Below are 14896 nucleotides of genomic sequence, written 5' to 3' on the forward strand. Positions count from 1 at the left end.
TGCTCAGTTATCATGGTGAAGGTGTACATGCAACTGTCAGATGATCACACCATCGAGCTACAAAATTGAAGTGCAACATAAGCTTGTTGGTATTGGTCATTCTTGCTTTCCTCGCTCGTTGCTGCCAAATAAAATACTTGTGGGTGCTCAGGTGAAGAGCTATTCATGGGGAGATGCACAAGGAAAACACACTCATCTATGCAAGATTGATGGAGTCCATCTGAGTAGCACAACATGGGTTCACATGGGTGTTTTTCGATTAGATGTACCTGGACAGTTCCTCATGGCTCCTTATGTGATTCAGTCCATGAGATACGTAGAGATTACTCACTTCCTCAGTCATTCAACATTGCTTTTTAAACGGCTGTGTGTCAGTCTTATTTGTTCCAACTATGAGATTCTCTCCTGATCATGGATCATATTTTACTATCACAAGAACTATGTCCAATGAATTTCCAGTTGAAAATAGTCTGTCAGTGACTGGCTTTTGCCTATTGGTGTGTGGGATACGATTATGGAAACCTGGAATTTCACAGTTGACTGCTCTGACTTGCAGAAGCAAGAGGAAGAGGGTGTATTTTCAGACCTACATCAAGCTTCCTCCGAACAGTATTGCTCAAGCCTTGCTAGAATTATATTCCTCTTCTTTGGGGCAACCTGATTATAAGATACTTGTAGCTTTTGCATCCGGTATGGTCGCCATGAGGTCACAAGTTTGGACGAGATGTGCGTAAGATTTGGAAGCGGGATCCTGTGTAATACAAGGAACCTAGGAGAACAAACCACAAGTCCACGGAAAAACCTATTCATCACCCGCGGGTGATGGTTACCAACCATCGTCCGCGAGGTTTCACCCGCGGGGTGATTTTGGGCCGTGGCCCATTAACCTACTAGGAGGCTGTTGGCAACGGTTTTTCCGGTTTTCGTGGGGGGTTTTTTCTGGTTTTCTTGGATTTCAGTTTTCTTTCGGTTTTTCTTCGTTTCTTCGTTTTTTTTCCTTTTCTAACAAATTTTAAAGTGTAGCAAAATTTAAAGTTAAGCAAATTTTAAATTCGAACAAATTTTCGAAGTAAGCAAATTTTTAATCTTAGCAAATTTCACATCTAAGCAAATTTCGAATCTGGAAAATTTTAAATCCAAGCAAATTTCGAATCTGGGTAAATTTGAATCTAAGCAAATTTTTGAATCTAGATTTTTTTTTGAAATAACCGACTAATGGGCCAAGGCGTTAACTGGTACCCCTTAGCGATGGTTATAAGCCCCCGACGAACTCGCCATCCAGCCGGGGAAAACCTATACACCGACCAGGTCGGTGGCTACCGGCCACCGCACACCCCCTGGTTGGGTTTGGGCCAGGCCCAGTTCGCTGTCTTTTTTCGGTTTTCTGTTTCTTTTTTCGTTTTTTATTTTTTTCCTTTTTCTTTTCTGTTTTCTTTCTTATTTTTGTTTTTCTTTCTTCTTTTTGTTCAAATCTGAAAAAAATTCAAATTCAAAAATTGTTCAGTTTCGAAATTTGTTCAAATTCGAAAATCGTTCAATTCGAAATTTGTTCAATTTCGAAAATCGTTCAATTTCGAAATTTGTTCAAATTCGAAAATCGTTTACTTTTGAAATTTTTTCAAATTCGAAAATCGTTCAATTCGAAATTTGTTCAAATTTGAAACTGTTCAGATTTAAAACAGAGAAAAATGAGAAAGGAAAAAAGAAAAACAAACTTGGGCCGGCCCAACATACCTGGCCTGAGTGTGCAGTGTTCCGTCCGCACCGAATCCACAGCGAACCGTGGACCGGCCCAACAAAGACTGGGGGGTGGTCGGTGGCTGTTACACACCGACCAGGTCGGTGTAAAGCAGCTCCCATCCAGCCGCGCCCGTGCCTGGGCCTCTAGGTGAGGCGCACCTGTGCCGGCATGGCATGGCACGGCACAGCGCATGGGCCTTTTGAGGCTGGGCTGGGCCGGGCCAGGCCGGTTAAGGCTGTGCCGTGCCGAGCCGGCCCGTTGGCCAGTTTGCCCAGCACACCCCGCACAAGTGTCCAACCTTGGATCGAAAATCAGATAACCCTTTCCAGAGGAAAGAAAAACAAAACAAAAAAAAAATTCAAAAAAAAAAAACAAAAAAACTAGAGCCGCCCCGAACCCTAGGCGTACCATGTCGTCTCTGCTGCGCTCGCCGGCCACCCGCCGCGCTCTCTCGGCGGTCTCAACGAGAGGACCACAGGGGGCTTCCTTCCGCCGTGCCCCTTCGGTGGCAGCCCCCGCCTTCGGAGGAGAGTGGGGAGCCACCGTTCGCCGAGGTCTCGCGTTCCCGACCTTGCCGCGCCGCCACCTCGGCGGACCTCCTCTGCCCGGCGTCCAAGCCACTACTCCTTCCCCCGCCCAGGTGAGGCTCCACTCTTGGTTGTAAATGTGGTCTTCTTGGTATTGCTGTCCCAAATTTCGATTATTTATTTTCTATTGGAAAACTCAAAAAAACGATAGAAATTCATATTCCAGTTCAGTATCTGTTGTTCGATAAAGTATTGAGGATTATTCTCTTGAAATACCCTTTTCCAACAACTGCTGATATCCATGACGGTGCAAAGAGTTATATGCATACTGTCACGGGTTAGTGCACCCACATCACAGTTTGTATATAGCTTACCTATCACTATTCTTCACAATTCGGCCCTGGTGTTGCAGCTGGGAACCTGTATGGAATTTTGAGGTTACAGGTTTGGGCCGCACCTCCCTGATAGCTTAATGGGTAATCCTTTAGGTTCCAAGGTTCGGTCCTCTCTTAGTACATAGGCATTACCTAGTATGATTCATCAGCTTCACACTACTCTGAATATCAGTGTTGCATTGCAAAAAGGGGTACTAACTAAGCGCAGTTAAATCATTCTAGCATTAGCATCCGACGACAAAAAATGACATGATGTTGGAAGCTTGGGTACTAAATTCACCTGGATCAAAGGAAATTTGGGCATAACAAAAATCAGTAGTCCCTTTTGAAATTGCAAATTACATTGCATGACCCTCGTGGATCGCAACCGTGCCTCCCTCACCGACTGCTACTGCACCCTCCTCGCAATTAACTGCACCTCCCTCGCCAATGGCCAGCCCCAGAAGCAGCAGCAGCAGCGCACCTCGCCGGCGCCCGGCCTCCGCAGCAGCAACGCCATCCCCAGCAACAGCAGCTCACCTCGCCGGCTGTTGGCCCCAGCAGCACCTTGCCAGCTCCTTCCCCTTGTCTCCCCAACTCCCAAGCAAGTTGATCATCAGCAGCAATGGTTCTTCTTGACCTCAATTGCAGTCCACCTGAAGATCAAGGTGCATGTATAATCTGGAATTGCATCGCATAAACTACATACTGAATTGAGATGAACTAAAACTTCCATTCAATTAAGTATCTTGATTTGAACAAAGACTCGAAGAGTAGTGCAAGTAGACAAGTTTTAGTGACTAGTGCAAGTAGGCAAAGAGTAGTGCAAGAAAATAAGCCATCTGCTCCTCCAGCTTATCATTCTTTTGAACTACAAACTCATACTATCCTGAGAACTAACACAGTTGATCTCAGTACAAGTTGATGTCAAAAGGTACTGCAGACATCTAAAACATAGTATGGAGAGAACAATTTTACTACTCCATAGAAACAGTGGCTTACTTACTTGCAGCTAAGTACAAACAGTGGCTTCATACACCAAACTAGAATATTAATAGTCCTTAAATTAGATAAATGGACTTAGCGGGGAGTACACTATTGGTGGAATATTATCAGTGCTAATCCTTTTTACCAATGTAGTACTGAGTTTTGCTTCCTTGAAATGTTCTGATTAGCAGATGCATTTCTCATATCTGAAAAGCAAGTCTTCTAAAAAAAAAAGCAAGTAATTCAATTGTGGTGAAATGAAGCTATTACACAGATAGAGGAAGTATACATAATTTCCACTAAGCTATGGGGTAAATTATTGTGGCTACAACAGGCAAGGCTAATTTCATTTCCTATTGGCAAATATCTAGCGGTGCAGTTGGGCAACAAACATAATTAAATTATTTTCTCTTATTTGCAAGAACGGGAAGCAAAAAAGGAGCCAATTTTTTCATCCAAAGACAAAATCTTATCCCATCCTCACAAAATGTCTCACAAAAAGTGATAAGAGGGAGTACTATAGTTGAACGATGCTGGAAGCTGGAGTAACAAATATTACAGATCCATGTGACAAGATGAGCTCACCTAGGAAATAGTTGACAGTAAACACTTCCCTGAACAACCAATTAAGCATCCTGAAAGACAAGGCAAATTAGTCAAAACAGACAAGCCAGTCCACATATCAGGATGTACTGTAGATCAATCATATGAGGACTTTAATGTGACAACTACGATGACATCGGTTAAGCACCGCAGTTAAGACCATTTTATCAGTCTCACCACTCATCAAGCAGCAACTCATCCGTGTCACATTCTTGCGATGCTACTTTCTAAGATACATCCACGAGAGAGCCGGAAACAATACAAAACCAAACACAGTTCCTTTCTACGTGACACCATGCATTCTCCTCTACGCGCGTCTGAAATAGTTTAGCTAATCTGGCTGGATGAGTTTGCAACTTACTGAGTCGACTCTAGACATATATTAATGTGTAATGACAGCAGCTATCTTGGCTTGAAACAGAGGAACCAAATCTAATCCATGAACCAAACACTTACTGTTTTATCGGCCATCGCTGCAATAACTGATGACCAAGATGTAGGCAGCAAACAGATCCATTACAGGCAATAATCTGAACCGACAACCAAGAATGGCATACAGGACCTGGGCTTCAATGATGGTAGATGGGAGAGGAGAGTCCGAGGGTGGTTAGCCCGGCAGATGGGAGAGCTGCTACTGGAGGAGGGGACGGCATGCTCCGTGAGCTCGGGGCGCTCCCATGGATTAGGAGTGTAACGACTAGTCTTGTGACTAGTCTATGAGTCCTAACTTGACTGTCGACTAGCTTTCTCGACTCGACTAGTTCATAGAGTCGAGCAGTCGAGCGACTAGTCATGGACTAGTCTAGACTAGTCGTGGTAATTCAACTCGATCGACTCAATTTGGGCATGAACAACTGTCCAGAGATACCGGTGGATAACTGTCTAGGTTATAGTATTATTATGTTACATAACTTGTGTTGAACTTATGTTGATTTTTAGTTACTCCCTCCGATTCAAATTAATTGACTCAACTTTACCTAGATACGGATGTATCTAGATGTGTTTGTTAACTAGATACATCCGTATGTAGGTAAAGTTGAGTCAATTAATATGAATCGGAGGAATACTAAATCCCCTATTTGGTTGCTACATACGATAGTATTTTGTACTAGCTACTGTCAGAGTACATGCGACTAGTCGAGCACTAGTCTAGACTAGTCACGATTAGTCTATGAGTCGGTACCCCAACGACTCGGCTTGACTTTTCGACTCGTAATCCTTGGGCGCTCCCCGTCTGCGAGTGCCTCCCACAGCGATCCGACGGCCAGCAATTTGCCCTGCACCGGCGATGGGGATGACTTGGAGAATAGCGGAAAAGGGGGATGAAGGAGCTGACAGGGGGCGCTGCCGGCGGTTTGGCTGTTCCTGCCGGCGGAGCGGCAGCAACGACCGTCTGCCCGCTGTAGAGACAAGAAGAGAGGTCCGGTTAGACCTTAGGGTCGAACGGGTGAGGTTCGTAATGACTTATTTTTTGCGGGATGGCCCCTTACCGTAATGGTAACAGAATCCAGGTCCGGTCCAGCAGGTCAGTGGGCCGAACCGGACCTGTTGCATCTTGAGCTATTCTATGGACTACCCAGATGTGTTAACCGGCTTTCCCAATTATCCATTGGGCCAAATGCTTGTTGTCATAAGTTAAATCCTATCTGTGGTTTCAAGTTAATAGGTTGAAGCTTATGGCCTCTTTGGTTTGCAGGATTTAAAAAACGCATGAATACGAGAAGCACAGGAATATAATGTCAATGACACATAGAATCCTAGAAGAATAAAAAATGCACGAATCGTTAACATAAGTTTTATGGTTGCACTATAGGAAAAAACGAGGGAAATTTCTATTGAGTTTGACTACGTGTCATATTTGTCATAGGTACATGGGAATTTTTCCAAGAGGTCTAATTACTTTATAGAAATCTTATGGTTTGTAGTGTAGGAAAGCAATCTGTAGGAATTTTGGAGGATTCATTCCTTTAAACCAAATGGACTCTAGGAAAAAAATCCTATGGATTGGAATTCTACAAAATTCCTTTACACTGCGTTTGGATGCGTAGAATTGAGCTCGGAATCTGCGAGTCTGGAATTTGTGGTCAGTTTCTACCGTTTGGATTGGCCTCTGAATCATAGTCTAGAAACTGAGCCCAATTCCAAGGTACCCCTTCGACCCGTGTAAACACAACACGAGACTTTCCGAGCTCACGACCTGGGAATCCCGTGGAAACTGACCACGTCGTTGTTCGAGAATACGAGAGTGAGCAAGCTCTGGAGACGCGACCGTCGCTGCCTCCCTTCCGATGCGAGCGACCGGCGGTGGCGCCTAGGTTCGGTCCATCTCCTCTCCTCCCTTGCCTCTCCTCCCCCTCCATGAAATTCGTCGGACCTGGTTTCTTCATGCTCCTGCAACCATTGCTGCCGACTGCAACCATTGCTGCCGACTGCCCCTGCAACCACCGCCGACGCGTGCCCCTGGAAGAGATCCGTCCGACTCAGTCCAGCCCCAACGCTCCTCTTTTTGGCCGCTGCCTGGATGGGATTCCCCCGGCCTTGAGGGGAACCGTTCGATCCCGGCCATAGCCGGCTGATTTCGGCCACCGGCGCCCACCGGCTCCCTCGGGAGCCATGGAGAACACTAGCACGCTGGTGGCAAGCCCTAGCTTTCTCCTGCCGGCCACGTGTTGTGGAGAAAATTCAGAAATACATAATTCCAAGTTTGTACTTCTAAACAAGATTTGGAATTGGGTACACCCTTTGATTCAAAGAGCAAATTCTGAGCACATCCAAACAATAGAATTTGAATTAGAAGCAAATTCATTTCCATCTTAGATTTGGAATTTCTAGTCCAATTCAATTCCATTCTCAATTCTATGCATCCAAACACAGTGTTAGGAATCTTTTGTACCAAAGAGACCCTTAATAAACTGGATTATCTGGTATGTTATTTTGAACATGCTCTTTTATGAATTTTCCATTGGGCCAAGGTATTGCTGCAGTTCATATCATTCATTGGTTGTCTCTCATTATAGCTTCTAGCCAAACCACCAAACAAATGTTGAATATTACTTGCATTTTATATTAGATTGTAAGCACATTTTTTACCACTTTCAAAGGAAAAATTAGCTAGTGGACACTGGACAAGAACAAATGACCCACAGTTTCTACACTATCACAGATCTGGCAGGTTTTACCTCCATGTCAGCCTTTTCCACTTATAATTTCTTCTTAGGTTTCATTGTTCACTAGTGGGCCACATGGAATTTTTATTTTTTAGAGGTACACTTATTTTCTTGAAGAATATATGTGGAAAGTTATGATCTATCTACTCATCTGATTGTAGCATCCTTCGTGTTTGTGAGAGTGATGTTTGAACAATCAAGTTTTATGTCTTCCCACATGTTTGACAGTGGCCACAGAAACCCTGATGGGTCTCTATTGTTTGAACAACCTAGGATATGTTTGACTGGGTTGATGATACAACAATTTGTCCTCCCTATACCTGGTTTCTTTAACCTTTTTCTTTTCCCCAAGTGAAGAAGGTATCTTGAGCTTTAATGACAACTTCTCCCCTGAGAGGAGTGTTTTCTTCTTATTAGTTTTTACCATGTGCCATTTCATTTGTCAATTTCCACAACCATTTTCTTAACGCTGTGTTTGGATGCACAGAATTGGGCCTTGGAATTGAATTAAATGGAATACCAAAACCAAGGTGGAAAGGAAATGGTCTTCAGTTCAATTCTGTTGTTTGGGTGTGCATGGTATTTGTTGTTAGAATAAAAGGGTGGCACTCAATTCGAATTCTTGGATGTACATACAGTGGAATTGAATGTTCCGTTAAGTTTAGACAATATAAACTTTTGTACACATATGAAAAATAGTGTGTAAATATTAAAATGTTTATATAATTTTCACACGTAATAACATTAAAATAAACGGAATAAGGTGGAAACTACAACACGCATGAACAACTTCAAATGTCATAAATATAGCTGGATTTCTCTCTCAAACCTGCAAAGTTGGATGAGGTTGCAGGGTCTGCTACTCTGCTCATTCTTGGTGTAGTAGTCCAGTGATGTAGAATTATGAAACATATCAGAATCTAGAACATGATAATTCTGTACTTCCTACATTTTGGTGAGTGAAAAGAACTAAAAATGCTTTTTTGATACTTCCAATCTATTGCTGATGCTCAGCCTATCTTTTCACACATCAATGCCTACAGAATGGTGATACAGCTATATGATGAGCTGCTAAATTGAACACATGTCAGGGTGTGGCCTTTGACAATGCAGATCCAATCTGACACATGAGCTGATATACTGGACTGCACTCCTTGTCGCCACGGGACCTGACCTTCATCATGTAGCTGTCCAGGGTTGATTTCACACCCTTCCAGATCTAATCCGCACCTTGTGAATCAAGTCAGAGAGAGTACTGCAGTCACGTCAGCTTGTTCCGCTGTAAAGGTGAGTGTAGCTCATCAGCTCCATCGAGAGGAACCGAACGGGAAGAGAAAGCATGGCAGGACGATGTGGATGGGGAGAGGAGGGCGGGGAAGGGGTGAGGAAGACGAGGGAGGGGACGAGCTTATCAGAGCTGCCGGGAAGGGGTGAGGAAGACACGCGAGGCAGAGCTCCCGAGAGAAGAAGACTCGCTCTCTCACGACGAAGCAGTACGCGGGCGTTTCCGAGCTCGCTCCCTCGGAATCTCACCAGGCGGAGCGGACACACGCGGGAGGTGGGCTCGGAATGGCGCTGAGTTTCCAAGCCTCAGTTCGAAGGCCCACCCAAACATCCAAACTAGGCATAGCAAATTCTAATTCCGATTCCAAGCCCCAATTCTGTGCAACCAAACACAGTGTAAGGGTAATGTTCGTCGTTCTTGATTCCAGTATTGTCATGGTACCTTTATCAGATGAAAATACACATGAAGGATTTTTCTTGTGGAAATTTGTTCTTGCAACCAATTTAATATTTTCACAACATGTTTAATACCATTTGAAGTCCATTCTGTTTGAAGGATTTTCTCCATCTGCATTATTGTTGTGCAAATTTAACCCCTTTGTATGAGAAAAGAATGAACTTTTATCAGAAATCCCGAAACTACATGCCATAATCAAGTTTCTGGCAATAATGATGTTTAAACGTTTGAGTGCCTCACTTACAGCTAGCTTACAATACTATGTGAACTATGTTGGTGGTATGCAGGTCGATCAGTTACGTCAGAGTATGAAGCAACTAAAGGATACTGTGGATAAAGGATTTGTTATATATGGATCCGTCAGACTGTAAGTTATAATTACTAATTTACTTAAGTACACTTGCTAACAGTGAAACTGGCATCTCATTATATATTGAAAACAATTGAATGCTCAGTGTTGTCGAGGACTGCAAGCCAGAAGGTGTTTTTCGCCAGTGGTCACGGTTGTACAGTGTTATTCTTTTGCTTTTGCTTGTCGAACGAATGATCAAGTGAGTGAAGCAAGGATAATCGGTATTCCCCCTGCTTGCCTTTTGAATACTGAAACATCCTGCTTCGACTTATGAGAAACCTTGCTTGCACTAGTGCATTTTAATATAAGTACAATTAATTGCTGACGGTCATGAAGTGTCTTTACTGTCTCGTGCAGATCTTAATTCGACTTTGGGGATGAAGGCATTTTAAGGAAACTTGTGCTATGCTGCAGCGGTTTAAAACTTTAAATCAACGCACTGAAACTTGGTCTACCTTTCTACCTCTGGTGTTGCTGTATTGTGAGCCACTAGGATAGCTGGTTTAATCTAAAGTTCGGTACTTTCGTCTCGATGGTATTATGGACCCTTAGACCTCGTTATATAATAAGGAACTGTGTGTTTTTCGAAAGAAGTTAACGAGTTACTCACCATTTACATGTTTAATGTGTACCATATTTTATTATTTAGTACGAAAAATATGAATCTAGTTTTTGGGCAAGGTTAATTCTGTCACATCTAAGATTAAGAAATTTGTGGTTTGTAATACATGTGTGGCTCACAATTTTTTTTATGTGAAGGAAATCCATTTTGGCTCATAAGTATAGATGCACCCACTGTCTAAAAGCGTTTTTCAAAATTTCCATAAAATTCTGAAAAAAATATTCTATGGTTACACACGGAGTATCTTTTTCTGGCTTCTGTAAGAAAGACAATTTTAGACAATTTCGGAGGCTCCGAGCTGTTTTCATGAGATATGTTTTGTCTATTTACATGTCCTAAAAAATATTATTTTCTCTGAAACTTTGTGTGTGAACAATAATAGAATTTCCGGATGTACTCTAGAGATTTTCTTGTCCAATTTTTTTTGATTTTTTTTAAAATATATTTTTCATAATAGGTGCATCTAGACTTACGAGCCAAAACATGGTAAACCTGTGGTAGGTCCTGCAATCTCTAACTAGGCCCATAGGCTAGGCATTTGGTAGGATGAGCTCCCTCTTCGGAGCAGCAACCACCCTCACTGGCCCAGCGGCAGCCGCAAGGAGGCTGTCGGGGATACCAACTACTTAGCGAGCACTGCACGCGCACCAAAAAATGCATCGGCGGCGTTGGTTCCTCGCTGGCTTGGGGCACGGGAAGGTAGAGAAACAACCAATGTTTGCTCTTCTCAATATGTAGCTCGCAAAGAGCGGGCTGTACGGACGCTTTCTGCTTATCTCATCCCCGGTTGTGTTCACGGTGTTGGAGGAGTGGATTTTTGCTCACCCTGTTTTTTTTTTTACTATGCGGGAGGAGATGTAGCGCCCTATTTCTGTTTAATAGTTCACTAGTTTTTTTGTTTGATGGCAACATCACTTTTTGTGGCCTATGCCGGTGGTTTCATCGCAGACCGAACCTTGCAACAATGTGACCCTCGGGTAGTGCCAAAACCCTTGCCAATGTCCCATGCGCCGGAGAAGCAACCTGCTAACGAGCTAAGTCTACACTTTTCCTTAGAGGAATTCCGTTTCAGGGAACTACTTAATTCCGTTCTCTTTATACAATCGAACACAACGGGTGCCTAGATACGGAACGTTCCATTCAATTAGGGGTGGGCAAAAAAAGGATGACCGATGACCGAAACCGAAAAGACCGAGACCGAACTCGAAAAGACCGAGACCGAAATGACCGATAAAGAAATTGGGTAGGAAATTTTATAGACCGAATTTAGTTTGATCAATTCGACCATTTCTTCCAAGTAACCGAATAGACTGAACTGAATGGAACGTATTTCGGTCTTCATTTCTTTATGACCGAATTCTAAATAGACCGAAATACAAAAACCGAATTGTCGGTCATGACCGAATACCCACCCCTACATTCCATGTCATCTAATTCCAGGACCGAACACATTCTATATGAACAACGCTAGTGAGAAGGGCTGCTAATTCCTCGAAATAGTCTTTTGCTCCGCTTTATAGATAAAACCGCACATGGCCAAACCGATACAAAGTAGTGAGATGAACCTCTTACAAAGCAGATCAAAAATAAGAAACAAGAACAAAAAGTCGCCACACCCTTCAAGATCGATACAGCCAATACAACCAACAAAAGGTGAAACCCCGCCTCCTTGTGAAACCACCGGACAACGTTGTCTCGCACCCACCAAGTTGTTGCCGGGAAGGGCCGCCTGCTCTCCCGCTCTGGTCCGTGGAGTGCTAATCCTGCCAACACATAGCCAGTACCGAGAACGAAGACAACAATGGCACGTGTAAAAGATAGGATGCGATTGAGTCCACCCACGCCATGATTGGAAAGCATCGAGAGAGGATCCGAGCATGCCCGCTGATGACGACGCGGAGCGACCGAAAGGTAACTAAGCTCCACGATGACACCCCAACAGGGTGACGACGGTAGGCGCCGCAGCCGAGACCAAATGGTCAAAGGTTTTCACCCGAAGCTCTAGCGTGGGGAGGTAACCGTAACAGTGCCCCCCGAGAGGGACATGACATCCGTAGGCGTCGTCACCGTTGGCGCCAAAGTGCTGGGATTTTGCTCGACATCTTGCTCCACCATTCCAAGGAACCACGATCATCCAGTCGTCAACAAACCAAGCCTCCATGACACGATCTGAGAGTCGCCACTGTTGAATCACCACCAACACCATGAACCCATGCCGCTCGCTCCACGCCATCCTCACGACCCAGGGGAGAAGCCACCACCACCACATCGTCGCTCGCCGGAGAGCCGAACATGCAGTTTCTAGGGCCGCCGCCCCGGCATCCTGAATCTTACCATCAACCAACGGCCACCTACATCAAGCCCAACCGTGCGATCGAGGGGCGTCAGTGACCAAACTGGGGGCAGTGCACCGAGCGAAGCACGCGGAAGCTGCTACCTGAAGACCCGTATGGCCCCAAATGGCCTCTGGCCGCGCGATAGTCGGAGGAGATGAAGAACGCCGACTTCCAGACTCTCGGCGGAACCCAGAGTTGCCCCAAACGGGAGCAGCCAGAGCCCGCCAGACCCAGATCGAGCCTAGATATAGCCCGCATGGCTAGATTAGGCCCAAATCGGGCTCGTGAGTCGTGGCGCCTTGCTATCACGCCGCCATGGCCGCCGCCGTCCCTATCCAGCACCACGCCACTACACCACCACCGCTGCCAGGCTAACCCGCTCCCCTGTTAGATGGAGGAGAGCCTGCACCGCCCGATACCAGACATCGCAGTCGCCCGATACTAAACGTCACCGCCCCAGAGCTGTCGTGGACGCCTCCACGGGAACGGCCGACAACCGCGAAGCCACCACACCGTCGGAGAGCCGAGCGCACCACCGCGCACCTCGCTAGGACACCGCCCTCACCAGCCACCACAACCTGCGTTGCCATCTCCATGCGAGGGGGGAGACACTACAAAAAATTCACTAGTCCATAACGATTTTAGTTCGTCAACGAATGTGCAAAATCCGTCATGGAGACTTCATACTGACGGCTTGGAAGACTGTCGCGAACCTCGCGTCACAGATGACCAGACTGACGGTTAGATCGTCCAGTCATGGATCCGTGACGGCCTAGCCCACACCCAAAGCCCACCCGGCCCGGTACGTCGTGATAGGCATAACCGTCATGCGACTGCCTCCCCGATCGAGACCATCGTGTCAGACCAATTATTGAGATGTCGGTCCAATGATTGAACTGGCAGGACAATGATTGAGCTGTCAGTCCGGTCGGGTGACATCAGCGCCCACTGATACGTCTCCAACGTATCTATAATTTCTGATGTTCCATGCTAGTTTTATGACAATACCTACATGTTTTGCTCACACTTTATAATGATTTCATGCATTTTCCGGAACTAACCTATTAACAAGATGCCACAGTGTCAGTTCCTGGTTTCTGTTGTTTTTGGTTCCAGAAAGGCTGTTCGGGCAATATTCTCGGAATTCGACGAAACAAAGACCAAACATCATATTTCACCGAGACGGACCAGGACACCGAAGGAGAGCCGGAGGGGAGGCCTAGGGCTCCCAAACCACAGGGCGGCGCGGCCTGGAAGGGGGGCGCGCCAGCCTATGGTGTGGGCCCCCCAGGCACCCCCTTGCGCCGCCTCTTCACCTATAAAATCCCTCGAGATCTAAAACCCCGACAACAATTGACGAAACTCCAGAAAGACTCCAGGGGCGCCGCCGCCATATCGAAACTCCGTTTCGGGGGACAGAAGTCTCTGTTCCGGCACGCCGCCGGGACGGGGAAGTGCCCCGGAAGCCATCTCCATCGACGCCACCGCCTCCATCATGCTCCGTGAGTAGTTCCCCCATGGACTACGGGTTCTAGCTTTAGCTAGTTGGTACTCTCTCTCCCATGTACTTCAATACAATGATCTCATGAGCTGCCTTACATGATTGAGATTCATCTGATGTAATCGGTGTTGTGTTTGTTGGGATCCGATGAATTGTTACATTATGATTAGTCTATCTATAAAGTTTGTGAAGTTATTGTTGCTGCAATTTTGTTGTGTTTAATGCTTGTCAGTAGTGCACGAGTGGCATGATCTTAGATTTAAGATCTATACTTATTGCTTAGATTGTATCTACAAGTTGTTTGCACATGTCTATGTCCGGAACCCGAGGCCCCGGAGTGACAGAGAATCGGGATAACCGGAGGGGAAGGCGTAGGTATGAGGATCACATGTTTTCACCAAGTGTTAATGCTTTGCTCCGGTGCTCTATTAAAAGGAGTACCTTAATTGCCGATAGATTCCCTTGAGGCCCGGCTGCCACCGGCTGGTAGGACAAAAGATGTTATGCAAGTTTCTCATTGCGAGCACGTATGACTATATATGAAAAACATGCCTACATGATTAATAATCTTGATGTTCTGTCTTAATACTATTTCAATCCTATCAATTGCCCAACTGTAATTTGTTCACCCAACACTTGACACTTGTTATTGGAGAGTTACCACTAGTGTAGATAGCTGGGAACCCCAGTCCATCTCTCATCATCATATACTCGTTCCTATATGACATTGGAAGTAGTATCAACTATTTTCTGGTGCCATTGCCTCTGTGTTACTGTTACTATTGCTCTCATATTACTGTTGCTTTCACATCACCCCTGTTACTAGTGCTTTTCCAGGTGCAGCTGAATTGACAACTCAGTTGTTAAGGCTTATAAGTATTCTTTACCTCCCCTTGTGCCAAATCAATAAATTTGGGTTTTACTTCCCTCGAAGACTGTTGCAAT

At 45.2% G+C, this 14896-nt stretch overlaps 1 protein-coding gene across 3 annotated transcripts; it reads left to right on the forward strand.

Moving 5' to 3' along the window:
* The first annotated feature begins 2112 nt into the window (after window positions 1-2112).
* LOC124685874 lies at window positions 2113-10160 on the forward strand. 3 transcript variants are annotated; one of them, XM_047219902.1, is made up of 4 exons: window positions 2113-2381; window positions 9428-9507; window positions 9596-9713; window positions 9850-10160. In XM_047219902.1, exons 1-3 carry the CDS (start codon window positions 2151-2153, stop codon window positions 9693-9695), a joined length of 411 nt encoding a protein of 136 aa, XP_047075858.1. In that variant the 5' UTR covers window positions 2113-2150; the 3' UTR covers window positions 9696-9713; window positions 9850-10160. The 3 variants fall into 3 exon arrangements, with proteins under 3 accessions (XP_047075858.1, XP_047075855.1, XP_047075856.1); XM_047219899.1 differs by having other exon boundaries at window positions 9596-9691; window positions 9829-10160; XM_047219900.1 differs by having other exon boundaries at window positions 9596-9691.
* The last annotated feature ends 4736 nt before the right edge of the window (window positions 10161-14896 follow it).

This window comes from Lolium rigidum, chromosome 2 (genome assembly GCF_022539505.1).
Source record: "Lolium rigidum isolate FL_2022 chromosome 2, APGP_CSIRO_Lrig_0.1, whole genome shotgun sequence".
NCBI lineage: Eukaryota > Viridiplantae > Streptophyta > Magnoliopsida > Poales > Poaceae > Lolium > Lolium rigidum.